This window comes from Aulostomus chinensis, chromosome 7 (genome assembly GCF_037954235.1).
Source record: "Aulostomus chinensis isolate RoL2024-O1b breed Wild chromosome 7, RoL_Achi_v1.0, whole genome shotgun sequence".
Taxonomy (NCBI): Eukaryota; Metazoa; Chordata; class Actinopteri; order Syngnathiformes; family Aulostomidae; genus Aulostomus; species Aulostomus chinensis.
The window spans coordinates 27,718,289-27,738,021 of record NC_141326.1 but is presented as its reverse complement, the minus strand read 5'-3'; the positions used below and the strand labels follow the sequence as shown (position 1 = coordinate 27,738,021).

Below are 19,733 nucleotides of genomic sequence, written 5' to 3'. Positions count from 1 at the left end.
CGTCTCACCCGTCCTCCGGCCCTCTGTGTGGTTTTTAGATTAAGTTACATGTTTTCTGGTTTGTTGACGCTGGGAAAGTGAATGAGTCAGACACTGAAACTGATCTCATCCCCTGAAGGTCTTCAGCAAATGGGGGGCGCTGGGCTTCGGCAGCTGGTCTCAGCTCGCCATCTAGTGGAGGAGAAGGCTACACACACGCGCAGGCTCATCACATGTACACTTGCAACACACACGGGTGGAAGGCGGCGTGTCCCAGCCGCGGGAGCTCTCAAGGGGCCGCCGTGTGGGCCCCGAGGAGTCGCCGGCATTTCAACTGACGGCCCCCGAGAAAAGGAAGAGAGGAACCCGGACTGCGCTTGTGCCAGATGCTATTCTAACTGCACCATCAGACTTTTACGCCGCTAAAGGACATTTATGATTTATTTTAAACAAGAAAGAAAGAAAGACGGTCCCCTGGGGAGAGACGCCATGCAAGAATCAACTTACTCGTTACACTGCTAGCTTTAATATTATCATCGCAACCCCTGAAAAAGAAACACTCAACAATAGGGATGTCTCAGTAACGTCAGAAATGTGTGGAATCTGAATAATCTTAATAACTCCTCATAGCCTTTTGTGTGTGTGTGTGTGTGTGTGTGTGTGTGTGTTGGAAAAATGGTCAAGAACCCAAAAGTATGGGGTTAATTATCACATATGATTTTTTATTTCACAAATGATTTGGCCAGTAGTTCGCAATGTCAACATTGTCCGTACAGAACAGGTGTATATATGACATTTACATTTTGTAAATCCTGGAAAACACATTTTATCTCCGTAAACTTGTAAAGAGACGTTTTCTTTGTTTACAAAAAGAATTCCGGAACCCGTAAATCAGGTTAAAGTGACTTCATTCCTCATTATAAACAACAAATGATCAGCAAAATTGCATCAAAATGAATCAGTTTTGTTGTTTGTTTGTTTCTTAACAAATTTGGGTGGAAAAATGAAGTCTGACATCTGCAGATACTGAGGGTGTGCCAGTTCTCTATTGTCTGATTGTGACAATAAATCTCCCGTGAAGGAAAATTCTGCATGAGAGCGACACAGGACTCCACCTCAGCATGTTGAGCAAATATCACATAAATGAGGTTAGAGGCTGTTCGGCTTTTAGAACTGTGCATAAATTATGTATCCAAACCGTTTGAGACGACTGTTGAATGTTGAGCATGAATATTAATGCCGTTTGGTTGTCTGATGAGACAACGGCGCAAATTCTCAAGCTTCTGGTGGCCCGAAACCACCTTGAACAGCCGGTGACGGGCCATCAATCTAAACTACTGAACCAAAGTGGGAATCCACCCATGTGATGACGTCACTGGGGCTCTGACAAGCTGGTGGTGCCGGAAGAAAAGATGGCGGATCATGAGGAGCAGCTATCCGACGAGGAAAAGGTAAGATGCCTATTTTAATCGTTAAAATAAACCCCATCTGGGAGAATTCCTCCTCCGTTTTTTTTTTAAGTTGCGTTCGCGTCAAACCCCTTGTGCATCCCAACTCCGACCGTGTGATTAAATTCGGAGGAATCCCAGGCCTCGGCACAACCGCTGCTGCTTCTGCTCTTATTATTTTTAGCTCAACTTCCGCTCGTTTGCGAATCTCAAACGGGGGCTCCTTGTACGGTCCTGGCTCAAAATAGGAACCGTGTAGACATTATAAACTCACCTAAGCTTACATCCCGCTGAGTTTTTTGCTCCCTAGACCGTTCGGTACCCTTTGCCCCCCTCCCCCGTGTCTCTGGTTGCTAGTGTTATGAAAGTTTTCGCACTCCAGATATCGCTAGCTAGTTAGTTTAGCATAGCCGCATCCGGCTAACTGATAGCTTGAATTACTAACACGCCCTTTCGCTGTTTGATACCGCCGTGTCCCCTCTCACACACACATACACATACACACAGCTCCTGTAAGAAGTGGTGTGTTAAATTATGCGGGGCAGAGCGGCATTTTGTCTGTCGTACGACTGACATCTCAAATCTACCACAGGCTAGCCCGCTAATCTATGTAACGGCACCGCTTGAAAATAACGGTGTGTAGCGGCAGGATGCTAACAGCCCCACCTACGTGCTGCCGGTAAAGTTATAATTAGTGATGCTAAGAATGCAAATAAGGTAACTGGTGTTCTAACTTGGGGTTACGCCCCTGTCCGTGTCTTCTGTTACGAGCGCTGGTTCACTTTCATTTCCTTAAAGGAGCTGCAACCGCGCACACGCACACGCACGCACCTCTACTCAGCAAATACACTTGACACAACTTGGATCTTCAGCTTGGTCAAAACACTTAACTCCGAAACCTGTCAGGGCGCATAACTTCTCCAAAGCTAAAGGCTGGGCGATGCCACCTTATATCCAAAATGGTAATTGTACATCACAATACAGGGATTGTAGTTTTACTTCACTTAAGATGCAGTTTGCGTGCGAGGGCTGCAGGCGATGACACGCTTTTGTAGGCCAACAATGAAGTTAGCAACACCATGATGATGTGATGTTTTTATATTTGATTTTGGATTGTCGTTGGGGAAACAAGCTCTGCGGCAAACAAACATTGATGATTTTCGGTTCTTGCCAAGACAATCCTCCAAAATGAACTCTCAAGTTAGTTTAAAGCGCAAATGCAGTTACTCCAAAGTTATTTTGCAGCACTTCTGCGTTCAGCAAAGTACAAAGAAACAACGTGGGCTCCTGGGACAGCGTCTTCGTATTATTAGCAAGAAAACGCTCAAATAAAAATAAGACCGAGGTGGTTTGAGGCTGGAGAACTCAGCCATGCAATGTGGGCGTGGCCTCAGTTGTTACTCCAACTTTGCTCTGTTGATTTGCATTCTGGAACATGAGAGGAACATTTCATAAGGAGCTAATGCATGGCACCAGTAACTGTTTAAGGCCGTCGTCACGTCACCAGCGTGATGCGTTTACTCCCATTTCATTAACATCATTTTATCAGTCGTCCCCCCCCCCTTTTTTTTTTTTAAACCGTGAATCAGACATTTTATGACAATTTATGAGCTATTATGAGTTCCGGCTCTGCTGATGTTCCTTGTGGTCATGATGGAGGCTTAGTGTCTCTCCCCTGAGCTCTATGCCCCTCTTGCAGACAAATTCCCATTAATGTGGTAAACAATTACGAGCTTTCTTCTTAAAAAAAAAAAAAAAAAGAGTTCTTCAGTTGCCGCTTTGTAACTTCCATACCACTCAGTATCAGCACACGCCCTGGGCTTGTTTCGTGGCTCGCCATATGAGCTTGAGTCAGACGCTTTTGTTTAGGGTGCTTGTTGACCCGAGGGTGTGATTGTGCTGTCTTCATCAACGCTCGGCTGATAGCGAAGCACTTTAATACAGGCCTCGAGAGTGCAAGGGGACTGCAGCCAGGCTCTTGTTCTAGTTTTTGCATCACAAATAAGCATTTCATGTACGTGCTTATGACCTGAAGTTGTCGGTAGTAAATTTAAAATATTTGTTTGTCCCCCCCCCCGTCTTTTAACCACTCAAATTATTTCCACTCTTTAAGCCACTTTCACCATTTGACTAGACAGCCGAAAAGCACCACGGTTGGCAGCCTGCCACCCAGCTGACTGGTAGAGGAGCACGCACAGCCAGTGTTACGCAGCCTTTAGCTGGTGGACGCTGTTCATTTCCTGCTCTGAATATGAACATTGTGGGACCAGTTATATTTATGCTGTTAAGCGCAGCGTTTCCCTGCAAACACTGAAGCTGCCTTTTCCACTTTTTGAAGGTCGGCTCTCCAGTGCACTCGCTCAGAGCAATCAGCCATCTGTTCCAGGCCGTCAGCTTGTGCTGTGCAGGTTGGAGAAAAACTGTAATGGTGGAAAGAGCGCGATGTATGATGATATATTTGTCCTCTCATCAGAACTATCAAAATAGAGCGCTGCAGGGATGACACGGTCTGACAACCCAGACGTTAGCACCTCCGTGGGTTCCCTCAGCCAGAATCTAGTAGGACTTTTACACTGGATTTTGGATTATCATCAGAAATCAAGGGGAAATAAAAAAAAAAAAAAGTAGGTTTAAGTCTCAAACTCTTTTTCGACAACTCTTTTTTTTCCCCCCTCTGATTAAAAACCCTTCTCTGTCAAACAAGAGTTTAAAAACATTCATCATAGTCATCATTCATCATTTTAACATTCACCATAAAACATCTTATGATTTCCTAAAGCGTAAATGCAAACGTTAGAAGTGCAAGGCTGCTGTTACACCGTGAACGCGCCTGCTGCGGTTGCATGACCACAGCCTGCTTTGGGCTTCCTCTGATTCCGGCGCCGTGATGTGTAATTTCTGCAACAACCTTTGCCGTCTTGTTTAGCCGCTCGTTAGCAGCTGCCAACATGAAATTCAAGAGTGGGGGGTTTTCACTGACTTGTTTTCTGATGTAGGACAAAAAAATCTTCAATTATCTTAAGCTGTTGTCAATCACATGATGATAATAAATAAAAACAACAACAACAACAACAACTTTGACTTGACAGGAGGAACCAGATGTTCATCAGTGTGAGCTTATTTTGGGGATTTCTGGCACAGTCCCGCACTGCTGCACGACCTCAGAGCTACTTGGGCGCGGCAGTATGGTAATTTTCTCATTACCCGCTTTATGGCTGATTTATTAGTCTTGCACAATTTGCATAGTCAGGTGTGGCTCTAAGGAGCGACAGTAGGAATCCGTCTTCCTGTAGAGACCTGGCAGGACAGTTCAATGCAGGCTGAGTGGCAAACCGGCAGCGTCCTGACGGTACTTAAGATGGCGGAGGTGTTGTTTCGTCCGGTATTTTTCAAATATAACAAGTAGATGATAAAATGTGATGAGGTAAGGCTTTCTTATTTTAAAACAATCACGAGATTCATATGGGAATGAGACACCATTGATATAAAACGACATGAACTGTGGTGTCATGTTTCGGTTTAGAAGCTCACTCCTACGTTGCCACCATCTGAGCTTGTAGAACGATTCGATCATCATCCAGTCAGAATCTCCCTCCTCTGCACTGATGGCACTTTCCCACAGTGAATGACAAATGTGGAAGCATGCTTCTGTGGGAATCCCAGCTCGCCGTGATCTAACATTACCGCGGTAACTCTTTCATCTATTTTTGAGGAAGTAGGTAGTTTTTGAAAACGTAACCGGGGGTCTTTCTTTCTTTCTTTCTTTTTTTTTTGGACAGCAAAACTGTCAGATAAAATGCAACGATTCTGGGTTTTCTCAGAGAAATGCTTCCCTGAGTGTGTCCCAGGAGATCTCAGGACTTTTTCTCGGTGCTGATGTGGCTGTTAGTGCCGCTCGGCAATTCCAAAACATGACTCAAAAGAGAGTCAGAAGTGTCGGTAAATGATTAAACGGCAAGGCAGAAGAGTCCTGTGTCTCACTCAGGTACGGCTTCTAGTCCTCTTGAACTTCCTGATTGCCGCAGAAGAAACTGCACGAGTATTACAGGAAGCTGTCATTACTCTATCTGTTTGCTGATGGTTCCTCTCTTTATTCAGCGCCGTAGCATCTGGCCACGGACCAGAATCCAAGTACATTGACTAGTTTACTATTTATCTATCAACCTGACCTTTTTCTATTTCACTGTAAGAAACTACTTTTCACCTGCTGTGTTGTTGTCGTGGGGCTTGGACGGGATTATTATCCATTGTTACTCACGATGTCGGTCTTCAGAGACGTTTTGTTTGAGTGCAGCATTGTGGACCAGTGAACGCTGGGTGGATCAGGGCCAACTGTCCTAACTTGCTCTGTGCGTCAGCATGTACACTAAGTGATATTGGACCAAGAAGTAAAAGATACCAGGAGTGACACTGGATTATACAAAAAAAGGCTGCCTGAAACAACTAAAGGCCAAACGGAGGTAGGATGATGTGGCGATGGCCCCGGCTCTTGTCTTGCAAGGGTTTGTGTGCTTCCTCCACTTCCAAACTGTTTTCACTGTGTGTCAGTTTCCTGTCCAGTCTGCAGTCAACAAGGAAGAGAGATCATTTATGAGGTTCAGAAGGGGCAGCTCCAGTATGATCTGACTAACAACGTCCCATTCAGCCTCAGCTGTACAGGAATTAAGGAATCAAATTACTAAGGAAATTACTTCAATCTAGAAACGACGGCGGCTGATATTTGCAGATGCTGACAGTATGCGCATACGATATAAAACTCACCAACCCATAAATTAGTGACTGTTAAGTCGTTATTGATAGTAAGCAAATAAGAAGAAGAGGCCCGAGCAAAACCAGGGCGTTGGAAGCACACCAATGTAGGCTGAGGAAGCGGAGCCGCTGACATCATCATGACTCCCTGTCCAGGTGAACCTACTGGTCGTTATGGTTTGAGAGCACCAGGTGAGGTTTCAGTCGGTGTGGAAGAGGAGCGTGGCTGCCATAAAGACACAGTACTCCAGAACGTCATTATACTACATTCTACTTCGAGCTCATTGCTGTAATCCCCCTCAGTAAATGGACGAGCTTCTGAAGGCGTTTATCTCCGCCATCACAGATGCTGGCCCTTATTTTTTTCAATTTAATCTTCAGCCCAGCAGCTGACGCCTCCTTATTTTGGTAGGAGATGGAATATTTCTAGTTAGCCCGCGGCTGGTTGACAGTCCTCGTCTCTCTGCTGTCCCGCTGTAGATTTCATAATTCATAAATGATTGCACCCACACTCCATCCACCCCTCCCGTTTCCACCGACATCAAACTAAACTAATCCCTATCGGTGGAGTAGCAACGGACACGCCGAGGCCCACTATTTCCCTTCTATGTAGGATATGGAAGTGGAGGCGTGCCAGGAAAGGGGATCAAACTCGGGGAGATAATGTAGCCTAAAACATCTGCAGGCCGAATGATTGCCTCCGTAGTTTTTGGATATTATTATCATGATTGCTGTTTCATTTTCTGGTTGTGAAATGGTATGATAAGGCGATTTTGATGCACGGATTATGATGCGCGGTTTCTGTTTCCCTGGGTATCACTTTGGATTAAGAGGGGCTCCCCTCTGGGAGGGTGGGGAGGTTAGCGTTGGGATTTGTCTGCTGCATGGGAAAGAGGGGCTTGTTGGGTAATATGATGATGGTGAGTGTACAGTGAGTAAGTTGACAGAAAAAGGACCAGCTGGTGTCTAGGCCAAGAGAGCACAAAGACACGAGAACTGTTCCCTACAGGGAGTCCTTATGTTCCGTGTTCTTTGTGCCTCCGTCTTATTATTCCAGCGCTGCGGTTAGTTTATGCCTGCACGCCAGTTTCTTAGACTCAACCCTCCAGGAATCCATAGAAAGATACGGGAATTGACCAGATAAAACGCCCTCTTTTCAAGTAACAGACAGACTTTGTCCAAGATCATGCAGATGCAGACTGTTAGTCATTTTTTAGGTTTGGCATTCAGGCGCTCATGCAAACCCCCACAGCAGAAGTTGTCAGACTCTCTCACTGCCTCTCTTCTCCTATGAAGGGATCAACCAGGATTTCATCAGCGTATTTAATGTACATTCTTAAGTGTTTTATTCGAAAAGTGTGATGGAACGACAGAATTTGAATAAAACTCCTTCAAATCCCATCAAAGCTTAGTTGGGGGGGGGGTTACCTTTTTAAAAAAAGAGTAAAGGTGCAAAAGAAACTCTGCAGCATCAGTGGTGGAAGTAACGCTGTAGAAAACGTTGATAAAAAGAGTTCTTGGTAACTCTAGCTGGGGTTTTCTGTCCCAGCCTGGACGCAGGTCTCCAGAGAGCTCTCAGATGCCCTGGCGTGGCAGACTGAGACTGAAGACCGCGCTTAACCTGGCAGCTCAGTACGCAAAAGTTCAGCCTCGCTGCTGTTTTTCCTCTCATTTCTTTGACAGTTCATTCTTCATCTATTCATGGAGAGAGCGGGGACAAGTGTGCTGGCGTCATGGATTCACACACACAAACACACGGCTTCCTTCACCCGACTCAGTCCAAATTGGAGATAATTTGAGTCGCTTCTCCTTACCTTTGACTCATCTTAAAAAAAAAAAACTGTTTCTGGGACTCGTCAGCGTAGCACTTGAGGGAGCGTACCACAGTTTGAGAATCACTGCTGTAGCGTATCACCCTCGTTTTATGGGCTTTTAAGATGTCATTGTCTCATAATCCATGATTGGAGTGTACACTCTTCCTTTCGTTATTTATTTATAGAACTCTTGTTGTAATTTCCTTATCTACTCAAGCTCCCTAAAGTACTTGTGCTACTTTATTTTTTTGTTGCGACTGATGTGATAGTAACAGCAGCCGTGTAACAAGCTTCGTACTCTGTGTGTACAGGTGCTTGGTCTTGATGCTCAGCTCTGACTCAGTACTCAACAGTGACTCAGACCAAGCAGCACACTGTCCTGTGCCAAGGTTCCTTTTTTTGAAACTGTGGGTGTGTTGTTCATCTGTTACTGCTTGGCACTCACAGCTCAATACCCAGGTGCTTCCGGAAGTCATGTAACTTAAACTGTCTGATCGAGGCCAGAAAATCAACAGTAAATGCTAAAAGGCTTCATTGTAGCCTTTTACTTTGAAATTTTCAGTTAATGATGGAGAATATTGCAATATGTTTTTGTACACATATTTGTATAAGTGAGGTCATTTCCCATGATTGGTTAAATCAAGAGCTGCAGGGATGACATGTCGTTGTAGGCCTGAGTTCACTGGATCTTTTTGGAGCTCCCTGCCATTCAGTCACCAGCCTACATCAGGCCTGGTCGTTCAAAGGCCCAGAAGCTCTCTGTCTCGGTTCTAGAGTGAAAGTCCTGTTTTTTCTTCCCCAGAACAGTCGTTTTAGTGAGGCATCTGCTATCAGGCTGACTTGTGCTGAGACGTTAGCGGGTCTCCGGTGTCTGGCAGGTGCCTGCACATGGAGAGTGTTTACACGGCCCGTCCAGTGTAATGAGGGAGACCCAAATGCAAATTGTTCATCCGACGGGGATGAGATGAACCACAAGCCCCCTTTTTAAACGTGTGTTTGTGCTGTGCACTCAAACAACACACACTCCTCAGTTGTGTTATGAATTTGAGATTGTTGAGCATAAGTGGGTCACGGTGATCTCCTGACACAGGATGAGACTAACGCAGATAATCTTTGATCTGAGCACCGCACAGAAATAACACATTTCTCCCCCCGGGGGCCTTCCTTCCGTTCAGCATTACTCATTAGCAAAAAATCAATCTGCAGCTCTGCGCCAGTACCATAGCATTTGTATACACACACTGTTAATAAGGGCCTGTGGGAAACACGCTCACACCCATACACACACACACATTATCACCCTCCCTGATTCACTCCCTTGTGCAAGCAAAATCATCTTTGGCGGACCCGCCAATGTTTTAGAGAGGGCGATATCGAGGTAGGGTGAGAGAGAGAGCGCCTTAACTCAAGTCCTCGGCACATTTTTATGTCCTTATATGGTTGTAAACTATGCAGGGGAGGGAGGGGCTGATGTCTCGCTGTCAGTTTGACATGTGACCTGGAATCAGGAAGTGTTGCGGTAAAGCAGCAGAAGAGAAATGTGGAAGGGGAAAAATGACTGCCTTGATGTGTTTCCGACTGTAGACTCTGGACCGCTGGACCCCACCCACCATACCAGTGACACAGCGCTGCTATTTTGGAGGCCGAAGTGCACGTTTACATTCAGAGTTTACAGTGTGTGGTTTTGTAAACGCTCAAACATGCCAACACTCAAGAACTTGGCCTAGCCAGGCGTTAAGATTGCCCATTCATTCATGGCGAAATGAAATGTCTGAAGTTATTTTGGGCAATGTTTTCATCTTCGCCGATGACCTCTGGTGACCTCTCTCACCTTGTACCCCCCCTTTTGGTTGCAGGTACGCATAGCAGCTAACTTCGTCATCCACGCCCCACCAGGAGAGTTCAACGAAGTTTTCAATGGTGAGTCGCCAGCAATGCCGGAACATAAATGCCGTCGGAAAGACGTCCGTCAGCGACGAGTTCAAGGGGCTGCAGTTTCACACAATCATTGCAGATACAATAAGAGTCCCGTTCGGTCGCAGAAGAGTTTGATTGTCGGAGTTTTCACAGGCCAATATATAAATTATTGCTTATGTTTTGCTGCATTAAACAAGAAGCGCAGTTGACAAAATAAAGAGTCTAATTGTCATTTTTAATTATTTTGGGGGGAAAATAATGGCTGTAGTGTTGCAATCAATTAGCATCTCTAACTAAGTTAGAAAATGTTGTGTGAAATTGATCGATTGACTCCAGTTTCTTATTTGTGGGAATTTTATTTTTCACACCTTGAAAAGTAATGTATTCTTTCATAGCGCCACTTGGTGGAGCCAAAGTCCAAATTACTTTTGAGTAGATTCCAAGGCATTAAAAAAATGTAAAGCTAATTTATCCTTAGAGATATTGTCTATTGTTGTGAGTCAAGGTGAATGTGTTTAAGTCATTTTGAATCACCTGGAGCTGAAAACCCTTCTGAGTGTCATTCATCCCACTGCTGCTGCGGTCATGAGGCCTGATGGAGGCTCGCCCTGCTGCTGCAGCCGTGACTCCCCACTGGCAAAGTAGAGGCTTTGTGAGAGCGTGTGCTTGTGTTTTGGCATCGTTAAAGGCTCGTCCTGCCTCGATAAATGTCGTCACCTCCGGGGGGCGCCGGGGGGCTGTCTGTCTGTCTCTTATCACAGCCTGACAGCCTCACACACTTTAACACGGTCCCCCTTTTCCACTTTGTCCCCTTTCATCTTGGTGAGATTTTACAGCCTTTGCCACTGAGCTAATTTACCATGTCTGCTCACCCCTCTCACCACAAACGCTGCGAAGACTGACTGCAGGCAGCTGTGTGTGTGTGTGTGTGTGTGTGTGTGTGTGTGTGTGTTTTAACACATCTCCCATCTATTCTTTAATAATTTCACCTATTTCATCTTTAGATGTGCGATTGCTGCTCAACAATGACAATCTTCTCAGGGAAGGTGCAGCGCAGTAAGTCTTCCCTCTTGGTTTTGAATTTAGAAGAAAGAAAGTTACTAAAGTGATCTGTTTTCACTATAAATGTTCTGTTGTCCTGGATTTAAGATTAGGAATTTAAAAAGGGGGAGGGGTCACTATTGCTGAATGACTGGCTCACCTTTTTCCAAGTCTGTTTTTTAACAATAAGATTGATGGGGGACAAAATCCACCGCAGCCTTCATCGAACGTATCGTAGAATCTTTGTTGTCTCTTTCCCTGCAGTGCATTTGCACAGTACAACTTGGACCAGTTTACCCCGGTGAAGATCGAGGGCTATGAAGAACAGGTGAGTTCACTCAGCATTCCTAATTCCTCCCATGTTGCTCTCCACACTGTCAGAGCTGTTTAGCGTTTAGCTTCAGTGCTGTCAGGTGCACCACGTTGTCACCTTTAGATGCAAACCACGTGTGTCCAAAAATTCTATTTTCCCTCACACAATAAATCCAAAACACTGTTGTCAGACTTATTAAAGCCACACTTCAAAAAGTGTATTTTGCCATTCAAGTGCTCACTTATAGGTGTCTTGAGCTCACAAACACATTTTTTCTCAGAATGAAGTGATGGGGTGGGGGTGGGGGTGGGGGTGGGGGTTTGCAGAAAGAGCCTGCGACATCTATTTCGCTCGGAGCGAATGGAGACTGACGGCTAACAACAGCTACAGCAACAAAACAACAACCAAACTGTTGAGAAACATCCATGTACAAATGCTGAAGCTCAGCATCCAGTGTAACCCTCGTCTTTGTTCCTCAGTCGTGTGCTCAGTAACCCACAGACACTTTGATTTGAGCCCAAACAAACAAACAAACAAACTCAAGCGCGTGAGGTCTGGTGGCGCCATCACAAACGCTCTCCTCATTCAGCTTCAGTGCGATACAGGAACAAAGGGGGAAAAAAAGAAAATCCGTAGCTGCAAGAACATGGAGTTAAGATTTCAGTTTGATCTGATCGTCATCAAAAGATCATCAGCATCAAAAAACAACAACAACAACAAAAAACAACAACCCCAAAGTTGTTTGGTGTGTGTTGTTATTTGTTATTGCCCTGATGCGCTGATATGGACGGTGCCGGAGTAAAGACGGTGATTAGGCTGGAGGATCAAACGGTCTCTGCCTTCCTCAGGAAGCCGAATCACACACACTTCAGTTTTTCATGTCATCGTGTGTGTGTTGCTGGTGAGGATTGTTGGTGAATGAATGTGCCTGCGTGTTGAAGTAATGGTTGCAGTATGTTGCGTGAAGATGTCATCATGTCCCCGTGTTCCCACATCACATGTTGAAATTCCCCTGCCTGACACCCGGCAGGAGCGCCGGGTGAGCGCAGAGGTGGAGGACAAACCATAGGACCTTCCAGCTGATGCCTGTGGAGATGTCTCATTTGTCCTCCTCCTCCCTGCTCTCTCTTCCCCATTCTCACCCCCCAAGGATGAAGGATTAGATATGGCGATCAAAAGTGAAGGCCACATAAAATATGGAGATTAAAAAAAAAGCAAGATTGGCTTTAGAGTGACGTGATATTCTGCCAGAACACCTGTCTCAGTCACGGCTCGACGGGAGTCGTAACGAGTTCTGTGTCACCAAAGGAAACTCTGGACAGACAGGGATGTAAACCCCAGCTGAACGGTCGGCGGAGATGGGAATTGTGTTAATTTTGTCATCTCTGTCCTTCCCAGGTCTTAATCACAGAGCACGGTGACCTTGGGAATGGCCGGGTCTTGGACCCCAAGAACAAGATCTCCTTTAAATTCGATCACCTGAGGAAGGAGGCCAGCGACCCTCGACCCCAGGATGTCGACAGCTCGCTGGAGGACTGGAGGAGCGCCGTTGACTCGGCCGTCAGAGCCTATGTCAAGGAGCACTACCCCAGCGGAGTCTGCACCGTACGTCCCAGCCAGCCGACAGTAACACCACGAACACGTCACCAAAGCTACATGTGTTCGTTAAAACAGAGCCGTTAACTTTCAGTTTTCTTTTTTCAAAAAAAAAAAAAGGGAATTGAACTTGATCTGAAATTGTGTGAGTTTACAAAAGGCAGAAGTTTACACAAACTGTAAAAATTGTTCCTCCATGTAGTTCAGACTTTGCCAACCGTAGTTTTGGATTCCCCAGCTCAAGAACCGACCATGTCACGTCTGTAAACTTGAGGCCTCTTACGACTCGGTCGCTACCGAGCGTCCACCAAGTGTCTTTTATCCAGATAATGAATCCCCTCCAGCTCCAGGCGGCTGCTCTGTAATAAACCCTGACCTGATTTTGCTGCAGAGAATTAAAAAAAACCCCGACAGTAAAATATTCCTAGTCATTATTACTTAAACGTGGGGTTTTTATCTGGATTGTGTGACCTCATGTGACTTCTAACATCTTTTCTTTGCCTGATGTCACATTTAACAAGGATAAGAGGAACAAGGCGCTACATAAATCTGCAGACTTCATTTTTTCCAGCCTCGTCACTCTGGCGGCGGCGGCGGTGGCAGCGAGCGTCCTGGGGATGCGCTACAAACCGCCAGCATTGTTAATAAAGACACCAGCCAGTAGTTGTGCGTTTCCATCACTCCGTGAGCAGCCGTGATCTGATTTTATGTGATTCTGCCAGCAGCAGGACACAATGAAAGAAGTTTGTTACTTCAGTTGCGGCCCGTCGCCTGCAGCTACAGCGGCAGTTTTTTTTCCCCGCTCCATTACCCGGGCGAATATTTCACACGGATCCGCTGTCAAAAAAAAAAAAAAAGAAGCCTTTCTGGGAATGTCACCAACATCTCCCCGTCTGTAATAACTGCAACTCAAGCGCTTTCCCTTGAGGCCATTAGACTCACCTTTGCTTTACCTCTCTGAATGATGAGGACTCTCAGGGGTGTTTCTCAACCACTGGGCGGAGTACCACCGGTGGCCCACGAGCACTCGCCAATGAGCCGTGAAATTCTTTCAGTGTGGTGCTCGCTCTTTGCAAGGGACCTGATCATCAGTACGGCAGAATATTCATCTAAAAGTGACGTTTGAACCATACGTTGTTTATACAATTATTAAAACAGCTATTTCTACTGTAAGATTCCATCTCCAGGAAACATCAGTTCGACACGCTCAGTTTGTCCAGCTACCCGATGACATCAGACTGCGGTGTGGCGAATAACGGAAAGGTCTTTGAAGCCCCGACACAACGTCCACCTGCCTGGTTGTTTCTGTTTATGTAATTCCAGCTCGACCACCTGTTTGACAGGGCATGGCGGTGGTGGATTTTATTCGTGTATTTCTGATAGTTTTTTTCTTTTCTTTTTTTTTTTGTTCAAATTGATCAGTTACAATAGTTTGGGATCTTTTTAATAGGCCTTTTTTTCAAGTAGCCTTGAAGAAGGGAAAGGTTGACGCTCCCGGACTCAAAGGACGTTCAGTTAACGACGATCTCTGAGCTTCCCCTCTGCAGCAGTGAAGAAGCAGCTGGATAGGGATGGAGTGTCTCCAGACGTAGTCGTCTGCTCCACAGACCTTCTCTTCTTGTGCTGCTTTTTATTTTTATGGATACAAAGTTGAAAGGACTCTTCTGTTTCACACACTAAATACCTGCGCTGCGACGCGGGTGTGTGGTCGGCCTCATACGTGCTTTGTAGCTCGTAAACGCGAACCGCGTCGCGTTTCTGCATCAGATGGTTGGATGGAAGTTCTCATCAACTGGCCGAGTCGCTGCGACCATCAGACAGTAACCACGCTCCTCTTTTTGCAGATTTATGGGAAAACCATTGACGGACATCAAACCATCATCGTGTGCATCGAGTGCCATCAGTTTCAACCAAAAAACTTCTGGTATGTTTGAGAGCGAAAACCCGAGCTGATCTTTAACTTGCTTTCAATGGAATTGTGGCAAGGGATGTGATTTTTTTTTTTTCTTTTTCCCCCTGAACCGCATTAGACACAGATTACAGCAGTTACAATCTTAAGATGGAGGCGAGCGAGATCCAGATTTCCTTCTCTAGAAAGACCACAAAGGCTTGTAGAATTCCCAGGGAGTGTCGGTTTCTAAATCGGACTTAAAAAGCCCGTAATGTTGTTTGATTTGTACAAGACGCTTCAAAGGCATTACGTTAATTGGCAGTAAACTCTGAGAGCGTTTGACTGCCGGCCCTCCTAAGCATCGCTGAGCTGTTTCTGATCAGGTTAATCTAATTGGATCAGAAACAATGCTTTGTTTGTGGGTTTTGCTGGGCTCATGGTTGGGTAACGATGCTGTAGCTCGGGTTTGCGCCTGCTGCCCTCAGGAAACATTGTCAGACTGATTGAGGCGTCACGTAAAGTTTCTCACTTGCAGCTGTTTAGTCCAGCGTCATCTTGTGCTGATATAAACTACCTGGACTCAGCTGGTGGGAGTAAATCTACAACAAAGTATCAGGAAGAATCCAGAAGGACATTTTAATACTGGGAAACTGGCATTGTATAAAAAGATGAAATGAGAAGTCTGTCTGGTGAGATCAGAGTAGAACGGTGATATTTTAATACCTTACATTTCCAACTGGGTCGCTCTGAAAGAGCGTGACGCTCCGCCGAGATGAACCCAGCGTAAACGAAGTCATGTCAGGGTGCCTCAACCACGAGCTGGCACTTTTGACCTCAGTTCAGTTTGCGGATGTCGGCATGTGAAGTCCCCGCAGCAGATATGAGGGTCTTGTGTGAGATAAGCGACGGTGCTAACATGCTCTTCCTCTCCGCGCAGGAACGGACGCTGGAGGTCAGAATGGAAATTTACAATCTCTCCCTCCACCACTCAAGTGGCAGGAATCATGAAAATCCAGGTATTTGGTTGAAGCCGTCCGCTCGTTGTCGCCTGCGCCGCTTACACTGCCCCCTTTTTGATGAAAGGTACGGAATTAACGGATGAAATCCAACGTCCTCTCCTTCCCAGGTTCATTACTATGAGGATGGCAACGTTCAGCTGGTGAGCCACAAAGAGGTCCAGGAGTCCATGTCAGTTTCTGTGAGTAGAACTCAGCAGATTTCGCTCATGTGCCAACGGACGCCCTTAATTTGGTTTTACCTTGTGAAAATTGTGTTGTTGTCCTGCAGTAAATTCCTGGGCGATGTTCTCCTGTTGTTGTTGTTGTTGTTTTTTTTTCTTCTTCTTGTGTGCCGGTGATCTCGCTGTCTGTCTCAGCTGTCCAGTTTTTAGTGAATGTCTCTTTTCCCTCGCCAACTCAAATGAAATCCTCATGTCTCCTATCAGAACGAGGCTTCGACTGCAAAGGAGTTTGTTAAGATCATGGAGGCTGCAGAGAACGACTATCAGGTACGTGTTGTGTGTTCACTACGCTGGGGACACACCGAAGCTGAGAAATATCACCTTGGTTAGTCGTGCGAAGTCCTACTGTGTAATCGGTCACTGAATGCAACATGTCAGGAGAAGCTCAATAAGCCATGAGACAAAGACCTCGTGTGCTGCTGTCGTCAGGACTCAGTGATGGAATCTTTACTTTGCAAGCCGCCATCAGCGCGTCGCGTCCTCAGGCTTGAACGGACAGAGCGCCGAGTCATATTTGAAAGGAGAAAAACTGATCTTTACTTTTTTTTTGTTTTGTTTTTTTTTCGGGGCCGAAAATCTGAAGTATCGCTTGGCAAAACCACAACGTGTCATCCAACCTCGCCGCCTCCGGGCGATGACTCAGTCGGGGTCTGGATGACGGCAAGCGCCTGACAGCTGCCGCGACACTGTTGGTTCAAATGACCGGTACCAGGACATGGTGGCCACCGTGGTACTGGAGCTGTCCAGGATCGAGCGAGAGACTGGAGGACACGTGGAACTATACTTTACCCAGAAGTTAATGGACTTGTAAAACAAAGCTCGAGCAAACTATGAACATTCTTTTATGATTATTTGGTAAAATGTTGATAATCAATTTTTAAAAAATTGCTTATCTCACAAAACGTAACCTGAGTGATGCTGTCTGAGGTGCCCTGGGCCGTATCAGCATCTATGGACTACTCAGCCCCTGTATGGAGGAAGGTGAGGGTATGATTGTTTTGTCCGGGGGTGGCGGTCCTGGGCGTGCGTGCCTTCGGCTCAGGCGGGCTGGGCCTTTCGGAGGAGTGGGGGGTCCTGGCTGGCTGGCTGGTGGTGCCCTATAGCCTGAAGCCCGCCTGCTCTGGGGGGAGGGGGAGAACAGGGGATGGGTGGAGGGGATGGGGATCGAGGGTTGGGTGGGGGCCCTGTATGGGGGCGGTGGGCCTGGTCGTTGTGGCGGGCTGTGGTTGCCCCGCCTGGGTGTGGGGTGTGGGTGGGTGTCAGCCTCGCCGCTGGCGGACCTCTTGGGGGGCTGTGGTCGGGTTTCGGGCCAGAGGGGCCCTATGCCCCTGGGCTCTGCTCATGCTGTGTGGGGGGGTGCCCGACGGGACCGGGGTCCTCTCTGCCCCGCCTCTCTGCGGGTTGCTTCCGGGTAGGGATTGTTGCTCCTATGCTTTCCTGCGGGTCCCGGCATGGGTTGGGCCTGTGGCTGTTTCCTGGGGGGAGGGGTGGCCTGGGGCTCCCCGTGTCCTGGGGGTTTCTGGGTGCTCTGGTGGCCTGGTCCTGACCTACCTGCTATCCTGGACTGGGGGTGTGATGTCCTGGCCCCCCCACATCAGCTACAGCCAGCTACGCACAGCATCCAAGACAAACCGTAGCGCACACACACACACACACACACACACACACACACACACGTATACACACATACACGCATACACACATACACGCATGCGGCGCACAACCGACCCATAATCACACACTCAGACATTTATCTTAAAATTATATTAAACCCAATGGTAACCCTGCACTGGAAACTCTGCAACCAATGTTTTTTTTTTTCTTTTCTCCTCTCTGTTGTTGTTGTTACTTTTTCTTTGTTTGTTTTGTTTTTTTTTATTTTTTCTGCTATTGTTGTTGTTGTTTTTGTCCCCCCCCCCCTTGTCTTCCCTGTCCTGTCCCTGTTCTCTCTTCCTATCCACTCCTGGGGGGGGGGGGGTGTTTCATCTCAGCACATAAACACACGAGCACCCACACCAACGTTCTGCTCGACCACGAAGACATAAATTAATGATCAGAGGTCCGACGACATTTAAAGAGCAACTCACAAAAAAACAACGATTTCCATTCCAGTTCAGAGAAATACTTCAATCAAAACGTGATAAATTCCGACTCCGGGGAACTCTCTCGGGTTGGAGCAAATTTAAGATGCTTTCATTTTATATTCTCAAACGCGTCGGGACGTTGCCGGGGTCACTGGGGAGGAATTTTTTTTAAAAACACTTGTATCCATCTTTTTTTGTTTGTTTGTTGTTATTTGTTCCAGACGGCCATCAACGAGAATTATCAGACCATGTCGGACACTACCTTTAAAGCCTTACGCCGCCAGCTTCCTGTGACACGCACCAAGATCGACTGGAACAAGATCCTGAGCTACAAGATCGGCAAGGAGATGCAGAACGCTTAAAAAAAACAACAACAAAAAAAAAACAAAAACAGAGAACATAAAAGACCCCCACCCCCAACCCCCCCACCCCAAACAACATTGCATGACTGGATAGTTGTATCGTCTTTGTACAAAAATTAGACAAACTGGGACAAAGAGAGGTTTGGTCTCACAGCAGGATTTCAGATTAAACATTGACTTTTATCGATGGTCGTTTTGTTTTCACACGGACGCGGCGATGGAGGTGTGAGGACGTTTGAGGAACAAGGAACATAGGAAAAGAGGGCAAACACACGTATGCAAAAACACCCTTGTAGAATCCAGTACCGTGTGTGCAGTACATCACTTGTGTCGGTGAGACCGCGCCTTTTGTTTGACCTGCTGAAAAATAAACGTAAATTTAAAAAAAACAAAAAAACAAACAAAAAAAAACGGTTTGCAATCATGGGGAAACCAACGAATCTTGACGATTTTTCCCAAAAGAGCTCAGATATTTTGGCTGTGACAAGTGACTCTTTTCACTTTGCAATCAATGTCCCACGTGAGACACACACACACACCCCCCCCCCCCAAAAAAAAAGAAAAGAAGAAGAAGAAGAAGCAGCAGCAGAAGAAGGAGAAGAAAAAAAAAGAGGTTCTTTGTGTTCGTTGGCTGGTATCTCTGGCACAAGCGGTCACCCTGTGTCAGCCACTCAATACTCTTGTTCCCTTATCTCGGTACTTCCCTCACTTGTGTGTCCTGTACGTGAGATCTCAAGCTTGCAGCACTCCCGGCTAAACGGCCCCCCCCCCCCCCCCCCCTCTCTTTTTTTTTTTTTTTTTTTTTTTTTTGACTTGACAACGTTTCCGGACTCTCGCTCTCGGCGCAGGGAGCTCCAACAGCCACCTAACAAGCTTCATTAACAAGTCATCGATTGCTACGTAACGTGCATAACGTCCAATTTACAATACAAATCAAAACCTATCACTTTCTCCTCCAGCGCTTATTTTTATGAAAAAAAAACAAAAAAACAGAACCTGACTGTATTATATAACAAGGCACATTGTAATATATACCTGTATGAAACATCCTGTCTGTCGGTTTGGTGATTATTTCCATGAGATCAATTGTAATTCAGTCACAATTATGTTGCATTAAATAACAAATTTTCTATTCAAGAGAGTCGCTCTTCTCTTTTTCTGGTTTTGTGTTTGTTGGGGGTGGAGAAAAGTGTCCTCAGCTCATTCATTTTATTCATTTATTTTTAAGGATGTCCCAGTATCTTCACTTTCCTTAAACAATATACTGATATTCTGCAGTGGGCGGGGGGCAAACAAACC

General features: G+C 46.2%; 1 protein-coding gene across 2 annotated transcripts; it reads left to right on the top strand.

The window, feature by feature from the left end:
• The first annotated feature begins 1,334 nt into the window (after window positions 1–1,334).
• LOC147259343 (F-actin-capping protein subunit alpha-2) lies at window positions 1,335–19,571 on the top strand. 2 transcript variants are annotated; one of them, XM_086209679.1, is made up of 10 exons: window positions 1,335–1,430; window positions 9,847–9,910; window positions 10,912–10,963; window positions 11,213–11,276; window positions 12,660–12,866; window positions 14,702–14,781; window positions 15,686–15,764; window positions 15,875–15,946; window positions 16,193–16,255; window positions 18,294–19,571. In XM_086209679.1, exons 1-10 carry the CDS (start codon window positions 1,392–1,394, stop codon window positions 18,432–18,434), a joined length of 861 nt encoding a protein of 286 aa, XP_086065805.1. In that variant the 5' UTR covers window positions 1,335–1,391; the 3' UTR covers window positions 18,435–19,571. The 2 variants fall into 2 exon arrangements, with proteins under 2 accessions (XP_086065805.1, XP_086065806.1); XM_086209680.1 differs by lacking the exon at window positions 18,294–19,571 and adding an exon at window positions 16,572–17,011.
• The last annotated feature ends 162 nt before the right edge of the window (window positions 19,572–19,733 follow it).

Coding starts and splice junctions, on each gene's coding strand:
- LOC147259343 (XM_086209679.1), top strand. CDS start 1,392: ATGGCGGATCATGAGGAGCAGCTATCCGACGAGGAAAAG. Junction 1,431..9,846: donor AGCTATCCGACGAGGAAAAG/GTAAGATGCCTA, acceptor TTTTGGTTGCAG/GTACGCATAGCAGCTAACTT. Junction 15,765..15,874: donor CAGGAATCATGAAAATCCAG/GTATTTGGTTGA, acceptor TCTCCTTCCCAG/GTTCATTACTATGAGGATGG.